The sequence below is a fragment of the Coregonus lavaretus genome, assembly GCF_964263955.1.
Source record: "Coregonus lavaretus genome assembly, chromosome: 4".
Taxonomy (NCBI): Eukaryota; Metazoa; Chordata; class Actinopteri; order Salmoniformes; family Salmonidae; genus Coregonus; species Coregonus lavaretus.
The window spans coordinates 1,983,708-2,001,556 of NC_139991.1; the positions used below are offsets into that span (position 1 = coordinate 1,983,708).

The window sequence follows — 17,849 nt, forward strand, 5'->3', positions numbered from 1 at the left end:
CTGCGGTCTCAGAAATCAGAAGGAGAGTCTGGCCGGGGACGGAAATCGTGGATGGGACAAGATACTGTAAGGTAAAGTTCACGGACACCGTGCAGTCCTTGCCGTATTCCACTAAGTTCGAGACAATGGAGGGTGGTGAATATTTCAGGGTGATTCATGACAAGCAGGTTAGGGTATGTCGCCTGTGTATTCAACCTGGACATATTTTAAAGGACTGCCCTGACTTTAGGTGTTTTAAGTGCGGAAACCAGGGACACTATGCGAGGGAATGTGCTGGAGCGAGGGATAGGGCAGTTTGCGCAGGATGTCGGAAGGGAACCGATGAGTGCAACTGTGGAGAGGTTGTAAGTGAGGAGGAGAGCCAGGACCTCTTAATGGAAGCTGATGTATCACCGGGAGGAGAAGAAGAGGATGGGGAAGAGGATGTGGAGGAAGGTGGAGAGATGGAAGAGCAAAAGGCAGACGAAATAGGGAGCAGCTTGGACTCAGAGATGAGAAGAGGGAGTTTACAGGAGGAGGGGGGGGTCGGGCTGGGTGGAGGCACTGGGGACGCGCAGATTTTGGGGGAAAGCTCAGGCCCTGCGAGTACCTCAGGGGGTGAAGATATGGAGGGGAGTTTGATTTTGACGACAATACCAGAGACGGAGAGGGATACGGGGAGCACAACGGATGTGGGAGTAAAGAACTTGAGTTGGTTGGACGAAATGGGCTTGGAGGAGATATCTGATACGGACGAAGGGGCAAAGGTAGACAAACTAAGGGAAAGCTACAGGAAGAGGAAAGCGACGGGGGGGGGAGAAGGATAGAAGAGGAAAGAAACAGGACAAAAAGTAGAGGACAATGAAGGTATTTCTTTTCATTTTATTATTTTTTGAAATGGTTAAGTTTGTGTCCCTAAATGTAAATGGTTTAAGGACAATGGATAAATTTCAAAATATAGTTCAAATGAAGAATGTGGATATCTTATGTCTACAAGAGACGCATTGGGACAATGATTGTGTATTGAAAGTAAAACAAATATGGAGGGATTTTATTTTTGTTAATAATGGTAGAGGGAATTCTAGTGGGGTTGCTATTATCGTATCTGAAGATTATGCCTTTGTTAAATGTTTTTCATGACGAAATGGAATGTTGGTTGTTAGTATAATGTAACATATAATAGACAGGAAGTGTATTGTAAACTGGCCAGCAGAGGGAGCCATCTTGTTGCATTGGTTATAAATAGGGGTACACGAAGAAGATAGGTCAGAGCAGACATCAGAATTGGACGACACTACTGCTCTCCGGGTGTCATGTCACCTGTTACTCATGCTGAAGCTTATGATCTGAATAAACCTTATGATCGACGTTCAGTATGAGCAGACTCCTTGATTGACGGTAACACCTACGAATAACATACACTACATAATGGAGGCTCCGCTGAGATATTGATTGCATCGTTATTGGTCCCTTTCCTGGATTCGTGAATTGACTATTGTTCAAGCCGGCTAAAGGTGAGATGATTCACAAACTTTGGACCCTAGTCATTTCGTTGATTGGGGAGAGGGCTTTGACGGTGCACAGTTAAAAGTACTTGGGTCGTTATTGAGGTATGGTGTTGTTGTTGATTCGGAGTCTGATAACAAATATTCTAAATTGGGTTGATGGGTAAATGGGGAATAATAGCATGTTTAGGACAATGGATTGGTAGAGAATAAAGGTTGGAAGACGTCTGCATAATTAGGGCACCGGGGAATCTGGAAAAGCCCTCGAATCGAGGCGATTCATAGGAATGGGCCATAAAATCCTTGCAACGCGTTATGTGGTGTATGGTTAATTCAGGGAATTATTAAGCTGGATGGATTATATGTATGTTATATACTCATCGTATGGTTGACGAACTATAATGCTTGGGGTAACCTCTCTATGATTATCCAGAACTTACGGCAACACAAAGTTAGAAGGAGATATTATTGATAATCATGGAAAATGATTGGGCCACGGTGCGGGGTGTTCATTTGTATAGCTAGTAGGCTACACTTAGCTGGAGGTTGGTGTTAAGGCTGGATTGTTTCAGGCCACGTGGTGCCTCGTTGCTAAGGCTTGATTGTATGGTTCGGGTCACGTGGTACATCGTGGTGAAATGCTAAGGCTTGAGGCTAAAGGCTAATTTTTTGTCATGCTACATCATGGTGGCTGAGGTGGAGGCTAGTGTTAATTGTGTTTTGTGTCACGATGTACCGTAGGCTAAGCTAGCTGCTAAGGTTGAATGCTAATTGTATTGCGTGCTACATGCTAATGGATATCCTTAGAGATTCCATTGCGATGGGTGAAAGTCTCTTAAACTTGTCACTGTCTGTAAGTCAGGTTGTATGTTTTGTGAGCGCTGTTAAATGTTGTTTGACTATAAGGGGGAAATGAAGTTACAGCTGGCTGTTATTCTTTCTGTTTGGGGAGAGAGAAGAGAGAATCTTTCTTCCACGGTGAAAAGTATTTTTGAATGGTTGTGCGCATGCGTTTAATTTTGCGACACTACACTACAGAAAGGGGGAGTTTATGACACGAGATTAGGACACGTTTTGGTTTACGGCACTGAATCTTCGACATGCGGTCGTGCTGAGGCGACGGAACAAAATGGTGGCCAGTACGGTCATGTGATTGTTTCAGGCTTCTTTTCAGGGGTAAGGGCTACCGGAAGAGAGAGGTGAACACGACTTTTAAAATCGTTAAAGTAACTGTTATGTGAACGTTAAACTATTTGGCGATGTAGTACATTTATAGATCAAATATATGTTGACGGAGTATAATTAATTAAAATAAAACGATTAAGATTAAATGAAATGTTTTGGAGCGATCTATGTAATAAATGATATTTGCGCATGCGTGGGATTCTGCAAAACAACACATGGGGGCTGCAGGGAGACGGAGAAACACACAGACAGAGAGATTTTAGCACGAGTATTCTAGTTTAGAGATTGGTTGAAGATGAAACTTGCTTTGTAGCCTATTGAATTTATAAATTAGATATATGGTAGCGGATTATAATACATTTAATTAAAGAATTAAATAACGGATTAAAATAAAAAATAAAAAGGTTTTTGAGCGATTTATTTAATTCTGAGTTTAGTCTTAGAGTGAATAATGTAGAACAAACGAATATTGAATGGTTGGAGATACTCAGTGACTGCATTAACGACTAAATGTTATGTTGTGTCTTTGTTCTTCTGTCATATGAGAGGAACGCTAAGTGAGAGGAGTGAGGAGATACAGGAAGTGATCACGTCACGTGGCAGAGGATCAAGTCAAAAAGGGTTTGGTACTGATTATGGTTACAAGATCTTTCCCTAACAGGATATGTGATGTTATGACGATTTTGCAAGGGGCTTGGCAAATTCTATTTCAATAAAAGTTCCATTTTGGAGGCTATGTGCATCACTGGGCTGGATTGCAGTTCGATTGGAAATCAGGTACTGACATTATTCTTTAAATTTATGATAATTAGGGGTTATAGAGCAAGGGGTTAAAGGCTTTGTTTAGGGGTATTTTAGTCTGAAGATGACTAACTTGCATTTACTGGCAGTTGATGGGCTGTGGTAATATACTCAACACTAATGGATAAGGTGGTGACATAGGATATAGGAATAAAAATTGGTTTTAATTATTCAGGATTTTTAATTTACTTATTTGGATTTATTTGGAGTTGTTAGGTTATATTAAGAATTACAGGGGGGAAGTCTATATAACTTAAATAGTCTAAAATAGGATAGTTCACAATAAAGGAATATAAAGGGCTTGATATAGGGGGAAATTGATTAAAATAGTCATTTTTTAATCAAAGTAGACTAGTGTTAGGAGAGACTAATGGCAGAAGTTAGTACACCATTCTCACATATGGATTCAGCAGAAAGACATCATCCAGCAGGGTGATTGTGGCATCAGAGATGAAGACGAATATGAGCAGAAACAACGATGAAGATGAATCCAGAAGAAGGAAGGAAAATCGGGATGTCTGGGAACTTAAGGAGAAGAGGATGATGATGATGAGAGGTCATGGGTGGAGGTGACTCTGTGATCAGAAGGAAGTGGCAAGAATTGGAGGAGAAGAAGAATACATGGAGGCAAAGATGCTGAAGAAAAGTAAGAAGATGATGGAAGACGATATTTCAAGGACAGAACTTAGAAGATAACCTTTTGAAGAATACTGATAGAGAATACTGATAGGTCCACAACGAGAAGAACCGGACGAAGAAAACTCTATCAAATACAACTTATAACGGGTGGTGGAGAAGAAGAAAATAAGTGTTGGTTATGAAGAATCAGAGTGAATCAAATCAACAATCACTGTTACAGCTTTAACTGAACAATATCAAAGGCAATTGTACCAACCAAGGGGGGACCAGATGTTCCATATCGACGGTCAGTTTCTGGACAGACACAGAATTGGAGAAGAAGAAACAGAGGAAGATCAACGAGCAAGTGAAGATCACCTGTGCTTCAGGTGAACACTAAATATTCTAGAGTGCCGAGAATATCCGGAATGGGTGCATTGCTGAGAGCCTTGATTAGAGAAGAAGAGAAAATAGCTAACAGTTGAAACAACCGACAATTAGAAGTGATAGTGAATAGGGGAAAACTTATCTGGGTTCAGTCTAAAGAGGTTAAACATATCACTCTGTAAAGTAAACTAATTAGGATAGGGATTTGAGGTAGTAAAACAGTTTAAATACTCTTAGGGAATCAATTGAGCTCTGCTATAGAAGTCAAATAGGAATTAAAAGAGACAATATACCAATGACATTGTGGGAAGAGATGCATGGTGTAAATTGAAGTATTCAATCAGAGGCACAATAGACGACTGACTGTCTGGGAGACTATTTTAAAAAGTAGGGTTTTTGGGGAATCATTTGCTTAAAAGATAAATATCATAGGAAGGATGATAATGTATTAGATTGCCTGTTAGACAATCTGTCTGGGAAAAAACTTAATAGGGGTGACTGTTATTTTGGGTTACATTCTTACACTAAGAGATTTGAGGTTAGGCTAAAAGGTGTTTAGTCGGTTTTGCCAAGTCTGTGTGTAATGAGTCAGAAGCAGGTGGGGAACTTTCCCAATCACATATTCTAAAATTTGGTGGTAAGAGATTTTGTCAATAAATCAGGGGAAAAGGTTTTAAATGTTATGAGAGAAAAGATTAGATTAAAATAGGTTAGGAGAACTAGGGGTGAAGGAACTCTGAGACAGTAAGCTAAGTTTCAAAGTTAGTAGTAAGACAGAGAGAGAACAGTGAGGAAGGACATTCTAACGTTTAGTGGGAAGATAGGGGAGGAGTTTAGATCGGTTAGGAGCAGATGCATTGAGAAAGTATGTGTTGCTGAATGATAAGAGAAGATTGAGGGTGATTGAGTATCTATATTTACAGTTTCCAGCAGGGAGATCAATGTCATTATAGGTGTATTTTGTGTAATCAAAAGTTTAAAGTTTAGAGGTAGAACTGAAAGGGGGAAAAAGTGACACTAGTGGTGATAGATGGAAGTACAAGCAAAGACCATTTTTTTTTTTCCTTTGGGGAAAACTAGGAGTAACTAAGGACATTAACACTTCAGTCTATTATAACAACAGGGAGAAGCAATTTAACTATTTCAACATTGATAGGTATTAAAGTCATAAACATATTGCATTTGATTATAAGGGAACCAATACAGCACCAATTTTAGGGGGAAAAATACTTATTAGGGTTTAAGATGGGGACGTTTCTCTCATATGGAGAGATAATTATGGAGAATAAGTATTGTTATCAGGACCAGGAGTAGAAGGAGGTATAGTTTGGAATAGGGTTAGGAGTGACTGTTCACTTATGTTGCGTAATATTATAGAGAAAGGTTAGGGAGAATATATGTGTACTTATTTAGGGCAAGCATTAGAATTTGTTTCGGTTAGGAATTATTGGTTAACGGGCAATGTAATTCATAAAGTAACGCTTATAATGGAAGATTTGAAGTCTGTGGAAGTTTTCACAGTCATTGAGGGAGTTCAGGAGGAGTAGAACTGAATGGACAGTAGTCACTCCAACAGTGAATAATACACATAGGATATGGGAAATTTTGCACTAGAAGTAATTAGGGTTAATACAGCAGCTAAATCAACTACTTTAATGGTAACTTTGGAAGGGATTAATGATACGATGGTAATAGCAAATGTAGGAAGGATGACAACAACTTTTCTGAAATTGAAGGAGGCAGCAAGAGAGACTCAGGGGTTTAGGTTATTACGAATAGGGTTAAAAAAGGAGAGCCGATATTAATAGAAACAATATAGATTAATCTGAAATGGAGAAGAGAGATTCGTCATGGAAGCTGCAGGATGAGGTCTTTTGATTTTGATGACAGAGGGGGGGGCATCTGATCAGTGCTGCTCGTTCCTCTGTTGTGGAAATTAGAGATAGATTAACTCATTCTGTGGGGTCAGTGAGGAATCTTGAGGGTTGATGTCTGTTGGGGATGCCAGCCCAAGACGTGTTAGACGGTCGCGCGGCCTCTGACGGGTGTGGGTAAATGTTATGCTTTGTCATGACTGTGGTATCGGCAACAGTCATTGACCGATAAAATAATGTAGTTGTCAGACCAGTAGGGTTTAAGTGTTCTTGGGTGAAGGGATTACCCTATGAGCATTATAAGAGGGAAAGTAAAATCAGGTAATTGCAAACTCTGAAGTATTCAGTTGAAATATTGAGGGCTAAAAGTTGTTTGTTCTAATGAAACATATGAGGTAAGGGGTATGTTTATGGAAAGATCAGATTGGGATGTTAGATGATAACTTTGGATAAGTATGACCTTAAGGGTAGTAATGACAAATAATAGGTTACTTTTTATATATCAGGTAGTAAGAAGAGCAGGACTTTGATGGTTAAAAGATTAGCTTTTGACTGACAATGTGACTATGGGAATTTTAGAGGATAAGGGGAAATTATGATAGAGTATATTCTTACCCTATGGGGATAGGATGTTGTTACAGGTCAACGTTGAAGCTTCCATATGAGGTTTTACCATTATAAGAGGGATAGCATTGGACACAGCTAAATCTAGGGTTAAAAGGGTGACATTACATTTACATTTCAGTCATTTAGCAGACACATGGCGACATGTCATAGTCTTCAAGCCTATCATTGAAGAATAAGTTTAAGGGAGAAGGGGGGACTTCATTCATGGTATGGTGTAACATTTGGGAAGATAATATTGATAAATATTAGTGTATTACTGTGAGTCCAGATAGTTCAGATAATATCACTGGGGTTATGGATGCATTGTAAGGGATGCATTTGAAAGGATTTGGTTGCAATATCAATTAGGCCAGTAGGGGCAGTGATGGGTCAGATTATAGTTTAAGCTTTGATAACACTGTGTGATGTTTGTACTGACTTTTGAGAAAGTTATGAGATTGAGATAGGTTGGAGAAGTGGTGCCTGGAGACAACACTCAGATGCCGGTGTGGACTGTTCCTGATCTGGATAAAGATGGACAAGTGGAACTGAGGGATAAATATCATTTTGGATTATTTGATGATTTTTCAAATTGTTTTTTCAAATTTAGTATGATTTTTAGTGTGATTTATGAATCAATGGGGGGAATGGATAATGTGATTCATGCATCATTTATGTATCATTTTTTAAATTCTTAGGTGAAATGGAGGTTTAATTTGAAAGTGGTTGTTTTGCAAAGGATACTGTTTGGTCGTTTATTTTCTTGTCATTCCAGAAGCATGTGGAGATTGGAATACTCAAACAAAGACAATATGACTGGAGGAGATGAAACAAGGAGGGTGTGGCTGATTCCATCATCAACAAGTCCATTGGAAGAGGACATTACAGGGAGACGAAGTGTAGTGGACTACATTCCAGTGTCTGCAATGAAATATAGACATGTGTAATACATAATTGTGTCATATTCTTAGGTATTGATTTTAGTATAATTATGTTTGAGGTTATTGAATGCAGATGAGGATCGTAGATGCTTTTGTTTGTTTCGATGGGGTTAGGGACAGAATGTTTAAGCAGGGAGAGATTCCCTTTCAGGTCCTATGGGTTGACCAGCCTGAGAGTGGATATTTATGGATAGGATTTTGTTTACATGGGTATTTAATTACATCATAGTTTCAAATGCATTTACATGAGTTATGAGGTTATCTGGAGTACCGACGGTGGTTGCCTGGGGCAGAGGGACGGTGAGAGAATTTTACTGTCTTGATTGATATGGATGGATGGCTGCTGGACAGTTTTTCGCTCTCACACTCCATAGAGATATATTCATAATTCATAGTAATGTATTTACACTCCATAAAGAGTTATTCATAATTCATAGTAATGTGTTCATACTTCATAAACAGTTGTTCATATGTCATAGTAATGTATTTACACTCCATAGAGATTTCTTCATGGGTCATAGTAATGTATTTACACTTCATAAACAGGTATTTCATAGAAAGGTATTTACACTCTAGAGGAGAATGTTTTTGGGTTTAAGGTTAAGAATATTCAATGAGATAAATGGTTAATAGTCATAATCTTATTCTGTTTGTTTTCGAGACGTTTATTTCGTCTCGAAAGGGGGGAATATCGTATCTGAAGATTATGCCTTTGTTAAATGTTTTTCATGACGAAATGGAATGTTGGTTGTTAGTATAATGTAACATATAATAGACAGGAAGTGTATTGTAAACTGGCCAGCAGAGGGAGCCATCTTGTTGCATTGGTTATAAATAGGGGTACACGAAGAAGATAGGTCAGAGCAGACATCAGAATTGGACGACACTACTGCTCTCCGGGTGTCATGTCACCTGTTACTCATGCTGAAGCTTATGATCTGAATAAACCTTATGATCGACGTTCAGTATGAGCAGACTCCTTGATTGACGGTAACACCTACGAATAACATACACTACACTATTCTAGTGAGAAAGGATGTGGTGGATAAAGTGGTACATGTACATGATGATAATAATGGGAGAATTTTAGTTTTAGATTTTGAGTATATGGATATGAAGTTTAGAATTATAAATGTTTATGCGCCAAATAACGAAATAGAGCGCAAGGTTTTATTTGTCGAAGTGGGACGATGGAGTGTGGGAAATTGCATCGTGGTGGGGGATTTTAATGTGAAATTGGACAGATTAGATATGACAAGGGGAGCTGCTTTTAGAAATGATGCATCTAGAGGGGTTTTAAAGAAAATGATGGTTGAGAAAAAACTTATTGACATATGGAGAGATGACAATCCCGATAAACGAGAATTTTCTAGAAGGCAGGTGGTTTTAGGGGAATTAAAACAAACCAGAATAGATTTGATTTTAGTTAAAGAAGATTTAAGGGATTGTATGAAAGATGTTAAGTATGTATTCACAACATTCAGTGATCATGCATGTTTAAATTTCTCGGTGGGTTTAGACAAGGAAAGAATAGGAGGTGGTACATGGTGTATGAATGCGAGTTATTTGGGGGATGAGGATTATTGTAAACAACTTAAATCTTTGATAATATGTGAAATGGAGGATAAGCAGAAAGGGGAGGATAAGTGTTTATGGTGGGACAAGGTTAAGGAAAAAATAAAAGTTTTTAGTATAAGATATGCAAGGAAAAAGAGAGGCAGGATGAAAAGAAAAGAAAATGAGTTGAGAGACAAATTGGTTGAGGAAATGGGGAAGTGTGACAGTGAACCTAATTATAATATAGAAAAGTTTTTAGAGTTGAGAGCAAAATTGAGTAAATATGACATGGATAAGTGTATGGGGGCCATTATAAGAAGCAAAGCAAAGTATTTTTTGGAGGGGGAGAAATGCACTTCTTTTTTTCTTGGATTAGAGAAGAGTACTCAAAGAAGAACATATCTTAGACAGATTGAAAATGTAAAGGGGGAAGTAGTAGATGATTATGTAGAGATTTTAGAGACAGTGCAGAGTTTTTATAAGGACTTATTTAAAAAAGGGGAGGTGGATGAGGGGTGTGTACAGGAGATTTTAGGTAGTGTGGAGGTGAAAATTAATGGAGAAGATAAGGTGATGTGTGATGGGAAGATTACAGTAAATGAAGTGATGGATGCGATAAAGGGTTTACAGGTGAATAAGAGCCCTGGTGTAGATGGTATCATTGCAGAGTTTTATAAAATTTATGAAAGTCTTGTAGCACCTATTTTATTGGAGGTTTATCACTATATGGAGGAGAATGATTGTGTATCAGAATCAATGGTGACAGGAATGATAACTATTTTATATAAAAACAAAGGGAGTAAGGTGAAATTGGAAAATTATAGGCCAATTAGTTTATTAAATGTGGATTATAAGATTTTGGCCAAAATTTTAGCGAATAGGATGAAGAGAGTTTTACATGATATTATAGCACTAACACAGAATTATAGTGTTCCTGGGAGGGATATAGCTGACACAATTAATACGATTAGAGACGTGATACACAAAATGAATGGGGATAAGATAGGAGGTATTGTTTTAAGCATAGATTTAAATAAGGCTTTTGATAGAGTAGAACATGATTTTATGTTTAGGGTCTTGGAAAGATTTGGCTTTGGTAATAAAATAATAGGGTGGATTAAATTATTATATAGAAATGCAAAAAGTAGGGTGAAATGCAATGGGGTTTTAACTGATTCTTTTACTCTGGAGAGATCTGTGAGACAGGGATGTCCTTTATCTGCTTTATTGTATGTTTTATCAGCTGAGCCTTTAGCGGCTTTTCTTAAGAAGGATAATTTTATTAATTGTGTACAGACTCCACAGGGGGGATTTAGTTTGATTCACCAATATGCAGATGACACAACTATAACAGTTAGAGATGAGGACAGTGTAAAAAGGGTAATAGAAGGTTTTAAAGTATATGGAAGAGCATCAGGAGCTAAAGTTAATATGGAAAAGTCTGTTGTAATGTATATTGGGAAGGTAAATGAGGGGAATTTTCCTTTTAAAGAGGCCAAAGAATATTTTAAGGTGTTAGGAGTTTTTTTAGGTGTAAAAGGAAAAGAAGCTAGGGATTTGACATGGAGTGGGGTGATAAATAAAGTCAGAAAGGTTGTAAATATGTGGAAGGGGAGGTTGTTAAAATTAAAGGGGAAGGTTATTGTTATAAATTCTTTACTGATGTCAATTTGTATTCACGTCATGAATGTCTTAGATGTGCCAGAATGGGTTTTAATTGAAATGAATAAGATTTTAGTTGATTTTTTATGGGATGGGAAGGGGGCGAAAATCGCTTTTAAAACATTGATTGCGGGTTATGAGGAGGGGAGCTTGAAGTTAGTGGATTTAAGGGTGAGGAAAATAGCAATAAGAGTGAAAATGGTTCGGAAGTATTTATATGGGGAATTAGATTACGGGTGGAAAAAGTTTTTTGCAGAGTATTTGCAGGAGGTTGGGAGGATAGGGGATAATGGTTTATTAATGAGTGTAAAACAAGAAATGTTGGGAAAGATACCTTTGTTTTATAAGGAAGTTTTCGAGGCTTGGGGGCAGGTTTTACCACACATTTCTTATGAATGTAACAGTTTGGAAAATATTTTAAATCAGCCTATCTTTTTGAATCCAAAGATCAAATATAATAATACAATGTTGTATTGTAAATATTTTATGAGAGCTGGGATGCGACAGATTGGTGATATTCTATATGAGGTCAGGCCGGGGTTTCTACCGGTACAAGCTATTTATGACAATGTTGTTGAGGTTGATGATGAAATAAGCAAAACTACAGTAGAAAATATGTATAAGAGAATTTTAGGGTGCATTCCGGAGGAATGGGGTGTTTTAATAAATACAGGGGCGGTTAAGAGAGCCAGGGGTTTGCCGGTTTTATTTTATGAAAGTGGTGGAGTGAAATGTGATTTGTCAGGCTTGAAAGTTAAAACAGTCTATAGTAAATGTATTTTAAAAGAGATAAGAGTGCCTGCTTCGGAGAAAGTGTGGTCGGAGGTTTTTGTAGATTTGGATGTGAAGTCAATATGGAGGAATGTTAATGTAAAGGGGAATTCCATAGAATGTGAAGACAATGATTTTAAAATAAAACATAATAGGATTTTTACTAATGTGGTCTTACATCAAATCAACAGAAATATTAATAGAGAATGTGACATTTGTCATATAGAGGTGGAAAACTTTATGCACTTTTTCTTTGAATGCAGTAGAATAAGAGGTTTTCATGAGTTTTTAAAGGAGCTTTTAGTGAAACATTGGGGGGAGGAGATTTTTAATGGGGTGGAATGGAGGAGATTTTTTCTTTTTGGTATTAATGGGAAAAGTAAAGTTTTGAATTTTAATTTGGTTAATTATGTTTTAAGTCATGCTCGATATGCTGTAAGACTAAGAAGGAACTTGGGGCATTATGAAGGGAAATGTGTGAGTGTGGAGGTACTTTTTAAGAGTATGTTGGAGGGAAATATAGAGATAATGCAGAGATATGGTGGGGGCAACTTTGAAAAAGAATTTGTGTGGGGGAGTACATTTATTAGAATTTCAGCAAATGGAAAACTTGTGTTTAATTATTAATTGGATTAGGTGAGTGTTTTAATTGTTGATTTATTGTATTTTCTTTCTGATTTTGTAAAAGGGTGAATTGTTCACCCTTTAATGATGATTGAAATTATGTAAAATTGTCTGGTTTTCATAATAAAATATACAAATAAAAAAAATACGCCCGATCTAGTCCGATCTCGGAAGCTAAGCAGGGTCGGGACTGGTTAGTACTTGGATGGGAGACCGCCTAGGAATACCAGGTGCTGTAAGCTTTTTGTCCCAGTAGAGCGTGCTCTTGTGTCATGGAGCAACTGCCTTTTATTTATCACCCTAATAATATCATGGATTGTTATTGGACTAAATGCAGTTTGTGTGCTGCCCTGCCCTGCCCTGATCAAATCAAATAATGGACAGTGCGTTTCCCTCAAAATATAGGCAGTACATGCAGCCTTTGTTTTTAGTCTAGGAGACAGTCAATGTCTGTAGTCCAATAGGGCACTATAAAATCCCTTCAATGTTTTGCCTGATTCCGTTAATTCCCAAGATCCCTTTTCTCCGTTTAGATTTCCCCGTTGACCGTTTGTCCCTGTTTTGGCAGGTTTTCGCTCTCAAAAGTACACCTTTTTAATAGCAAAACAGCACAATTGGATGTTCTATGTCCACAACAATGTTTAAACCCTATCAGGTGACCATTTGTGAGGTCTGGGAAAAATGTAAGACATTTAGATTTTGGGGTGTAGTTACCCTTAAATGCAAGCGTGCACCAGGAAGAGACCTTTGTTTGGTTAAGCGGTGTTGCTGTAGAACAAATGGCCACTGGAGTGATGCAAATGATCACGGTATAATTCTGCCAGGCAGGCATAGGCTACTTTGTAGTTAACATTTACTTGCGAAGGTTTTGGGGAAAGCCATTCCTTCCCTACCAGAAGAAGGTTATCATTAGCATCATCGCTAACGGCTACACAAAGTGTAGACATACGCGCGCACCGCACACATGCACACAGACAGGGGCATTCCTGTGCCATTTCAGAAAGTTCATGGAAATACAAATCACTGATGCATTTTGTTCATGTCTTATGATTGACTTGGGCAAATGAATGCGTTTTCTAACAAGTTGAATAGATTTAGTTGATTTCTTACTAAGTTCAATAAATGTTTGAATATTGTTGAATTTCGGTTTAATGTCTGGATTCCGTGATTCGGTTCGCAACGCCTATTTTATAGGGCCCTAGTCAATGAACTTGTCATAAATCAACATAGGATATGCCCTCTTCCCCCCCCCCCCAACAAGACTCAAATATATATATATATATATATATATTGGAAATGCAAGCAAGGGTTGAGCTTCTTCAGTTTGTGTCACAAAGTGGACACGTTTCTGTGTCCCTTTCAGAGTGAGTGACACATTGACTTTATATAGTGTACCAAGAGTTGTTCCCTCGCTTACGGCCATACCAGCCTGAATACGCCCCTTTTTGGATTTTCAGGAAGTGGATGAGCAGCAGGTGTCTGAGTGCTTGATTGAGAATATCGTTTTTTTGAGGTTTATTTGAGTTATAAGTTTGAAAGTTTTTGTGTGATTGTAGTTGATTTTCTTTGAAACTTTTTTGTTATTATCCCCCATCGGCGCGAGCTGTTTGGGGGATATTGATTAAAATAACCGGATGGACAACATGGCGTCAACATCAAGAATACAAACGATGACGAGAAAGGACAACAGTGAAATCAGAATTTCAAATGAAGAACTGAAAAAAAGAAAGTATGAGAAGGAACTGACGGTGAACGTGGAAATAATTGGAGAAGGGAAAATAACAACGATGGAATTGCTGAGAGGAATAAGGGAAGTTTGTGGAACAATACTTGGATGTAGAATGAGAGACGGAAATAAGTATGAAATAACAATGTCTCATGTAAAGGGAAAAGAAAGACTAATGGACGGGCTAAAGATAAAGAACTGTCAAATCATGGCTAAAGAACTAGGGAACGATGAGCTTGTGGTGTCCTTTTTGAACTTGCCTGCATACATTACGGATGGGGAGATATATGAGAAACTAAAAGGCTGGAAAGTGAAGGCGACCACGCCAATCAAGAGGAGGATGTGGCCAGGAACAGACATTGTAGACGGGACGAGATTTTGCAAGGTGAAGTTCACAGACAATGTGCAATCCTTGCCATACTCTACCAAATTTAACACTGTCGAGGGATTTGAATATTTTCGTGTAATCCATGACAATCAAGTGAAGGTATGTAGACTATGTATTCAGCCGGGGCACATACTTAAGGAATGTCCAGAATTCACTTGCCATAAATGTAGTGAACAAGGGCATTATGCCAGAGAATGTTTGAACATAGGTAATGTGTGTGAAATGTGTGACAGACCGAAAGTTAGATGTAGCTGTAAGAAGGGAAAGGATCACTTACTTTTGCAAACAATGGACCTCACTTCTGAGGAAGAGGAGGGGAGTGTGTTTATGGAGGGAGAAAAAGAGAGTGACATGGGGAGTGTGACTTCAGAGACAGTGGCAGATATGCCTGAAGAGCCTGTAATGTCTTCTGGCAAAACACGAGACGCAGTTTTGGTCTCTGCTGCTGACAAGGTGGAACAGCAGCACATGATGGGTGAAATACATACACAGGTAGAGATGGTGCAAGGTGCTTCTCAGGTGCCTGAGCCAGTTTCAAGCGTGTGTAAAAATTACACCAAAGAGCGAGCTGGGTCCACTGAAGTCACTGGCACTGTTAAAGCGCACTTTTCAAAAGGCTTCCCTGCCGCTCCAAATCAGGAGACGGAGGATGAAATAGATAGTGAGGATCATCAGTTGTTTGCAAAAAATAAGAGGTCATTGTCGAAAACTAGGGAGATGATGGGATTTGGAAAAAAGAAAAAGTAGGTTTTGAAAGGACTTGTTTTGCTCTGATTATACCTCTGCACACATTAATAATGATTACAGTCGCATCCCTAAATGGTAACAGTTTGAGAAACATTAGCAAATTTGAGCAGGTTTTAGTGTCTGTTAAGGCAGACATGTTGTGTTTTCAAGAGACCAATTGGACAGATTCCAAAATACAGGAGATTAAGAGTAAATGGTCTGATTTAATTTTTTGTAGTCATGGAAGTGATAAAACATGTGGTGTGGCTATTTTGATAAAAAACGATGTGGTTCAAAATGTAAAACAAATATATGCTGACAATGATGGCAGACTTATTGCAATTGAATTTGAAGTGCAAAATGTAGTTTTCGTTTAATCAATGTTTATGCTTCAAACATTGAATCTGAAAGGAGAGAAATGTTTCACAACTTAAAAACACTGTGCTCAGAAAACTGTATACTGATAGGAGACTTTAATGTGAGGTGTAGTAGAATGGATGCCTCTAGTTGTGCTAGATTCAGATATGACTCTTCTAGAAATGCATTATGGAAACTTATGAATGAGGAGAATCTAGTAGATATATGGAGGGCTGAAAATCCAAACAGAAGAGTGTTTTCTAGAAGGCAGGTGGTGCTAAAGGAATTAAAACAAAGCAGAATTGATTTATGTCTAGCAAAACAAGAATTGGTGCAGCATGTTAAGAAGATGTCATATAACTTTACAGCATATAGTGATCACGCAGTAATGTCATTTCAAATGGGTTTTGGTGTGGAGAGGAGAGGGGGAGGTGTCTGGTGTTTAAATGCCAGTCTGTTAAAGGAGGAAGGATATAGAAATGAAATTGTTGAATGTATTAATGATGAAATGTCTAATGTACTGTTAAAAGAGAATGTGTGTTTATGGTGGGAGGAAGTGAAAGGAAAAGTAAAAAACAGGAGTATTAGGTATGCTAGAAATCACAACCGGTTAGATAAGCAGAAAGAAACAATGCTTAGAAATAGGATGTTGCATGAACTTGAAAAGGCTGATACTGATCCAGACTATGATGTTGTGAACTATTTGAAAATCCATGCAGAGCTGGGTCGTTATGAAAAAAAGAAATGTTTGGGTGCTATTGTTAGGAGTAGGGCACAGTACGCTTTGGAGGGAGAGAAATGTACATCCTTTTTTTGGGGGCTTGAAAAAAGAAAACAAACTAAGAGTTACATTGTAGAGTTGGAAGATGAAAAAGGTGTAAAGGTAAACGATTTTGTTGAGATCTTAGATACAGTTGAATCCTTTTACAGAAATCTTTACAAAAAGAATGATGTAGATAAAGTGTGTGTTGAAAAAGTGTTGGATACAATTAGTGCCAAAGTATCTCAGGTAGATAGAATGATGTGTGATGAAGAGATTTCGATTATGGAAATCAAGGAAGCAATTGTTAACACTCAAGGCAATAAAAGTCCGGGTTTGGATGGTTTAACAAATGAGTTCTATAAAGTCTTTGTAGATATTTTGGCACCCATTTTAGGGAAGGTGTTTCATTATATGGAAGAGAATAAGGAAATCCCTGAGTCTATGTCAACTGGTATGTTAACGATCTTATTCAAAAATAGGGGCAGTAGATTAAAGTTAGAAAATTATAGGCCTATTAGTCTTCTAAATTCGGATTATAAGATATTGACTAAAGTGTTAGCGAATAGGATGAAAAAGGTGATTGGGAGTATTATTGCATCAACACAAGCCTACGGTATACCTGGAAGAGATGTTGCAGATGTCATTTGTACAATTAGAGATGTTGTTAATCAAATGAAAAATGAAGGCAGTATAGTATTAAGTTTGGATTTTAACAAAGCTTTTGATAGAGTGGAGCATAGCTTCCTATTACAGACTATGGAGAGGTTTGGTTTTGGGCCAAAGTTTGTATCTTGGATCAACCTGTTGTACAGCGGGGCTAAAAGTTGTGTCAAATGTAACGGAGTGTTAACAGATACTTTCCCTGTAGAGAGGTCAGTAAGGCAGGGCTGTCCTTTGTCAGCTCTGTTGTACAGTGTTTCTACAGAACCGTTAGCTACATTAATAAATAGTAATAAAGAGGTAAGGGGTGTCGGAATCCCAGGTGGTGGTATCAGTGTTGTACATCAGTACGCTGATGACACTACTTGCACTGTGAAGGATATAGGAAGCATTGGAAGCATTATGAGAATCATAGATATATATGGTAAGGCATCGGGCGCTAAAGTTAATATAGAGAAGACTGAAATAATGTTTGTTGGGGATATCGATGCAAATAAGTGTGAGATTCCATTCAAGATAGCAAGGGATTTTATTAAAGTGCTGGGAGTAAACATTGGTGTAAAGGAGAAAGAGGCAAAAGATATAACTTGGACTGGGATCCTTAATAAAGTCAAGTTAACGTTACATTTCTGGAAAAATAGAAAATTAAAGTTAAAAGGTAAAGTAATTGTTGCAAATGCTTTGGTATTATCTAAATTTGTGTATGTTTTGGGAGTCCT

General features: G+C 38.0%; 1 protein-coding gene across 1 annotated transcript in view; it reads left to right on the plus strand.

Moving 5' to 3' along the window:
• Nucleotides 1-374: 374 nt before the first annotated feature.
• The window catches only part of LOC311128542 (serine/threonine-protein phosphatase 6 regulatory ankyrin repeat subunit A-like), a gene marked incomplete at both ends in the record, with an annotated part of 128,183 nt that continues 110,708 nt past the window's right edge, over nt 375-17,849 (plus strand). The window contains one exon of the mRNA XM_084160733.1: nt 375-585. Coding sequence (XP_084016859.1) covers nt 375-585 — 211 coding nt within the window. The remainder of the gene's footprint in view (nt 586-17,849) is intronic.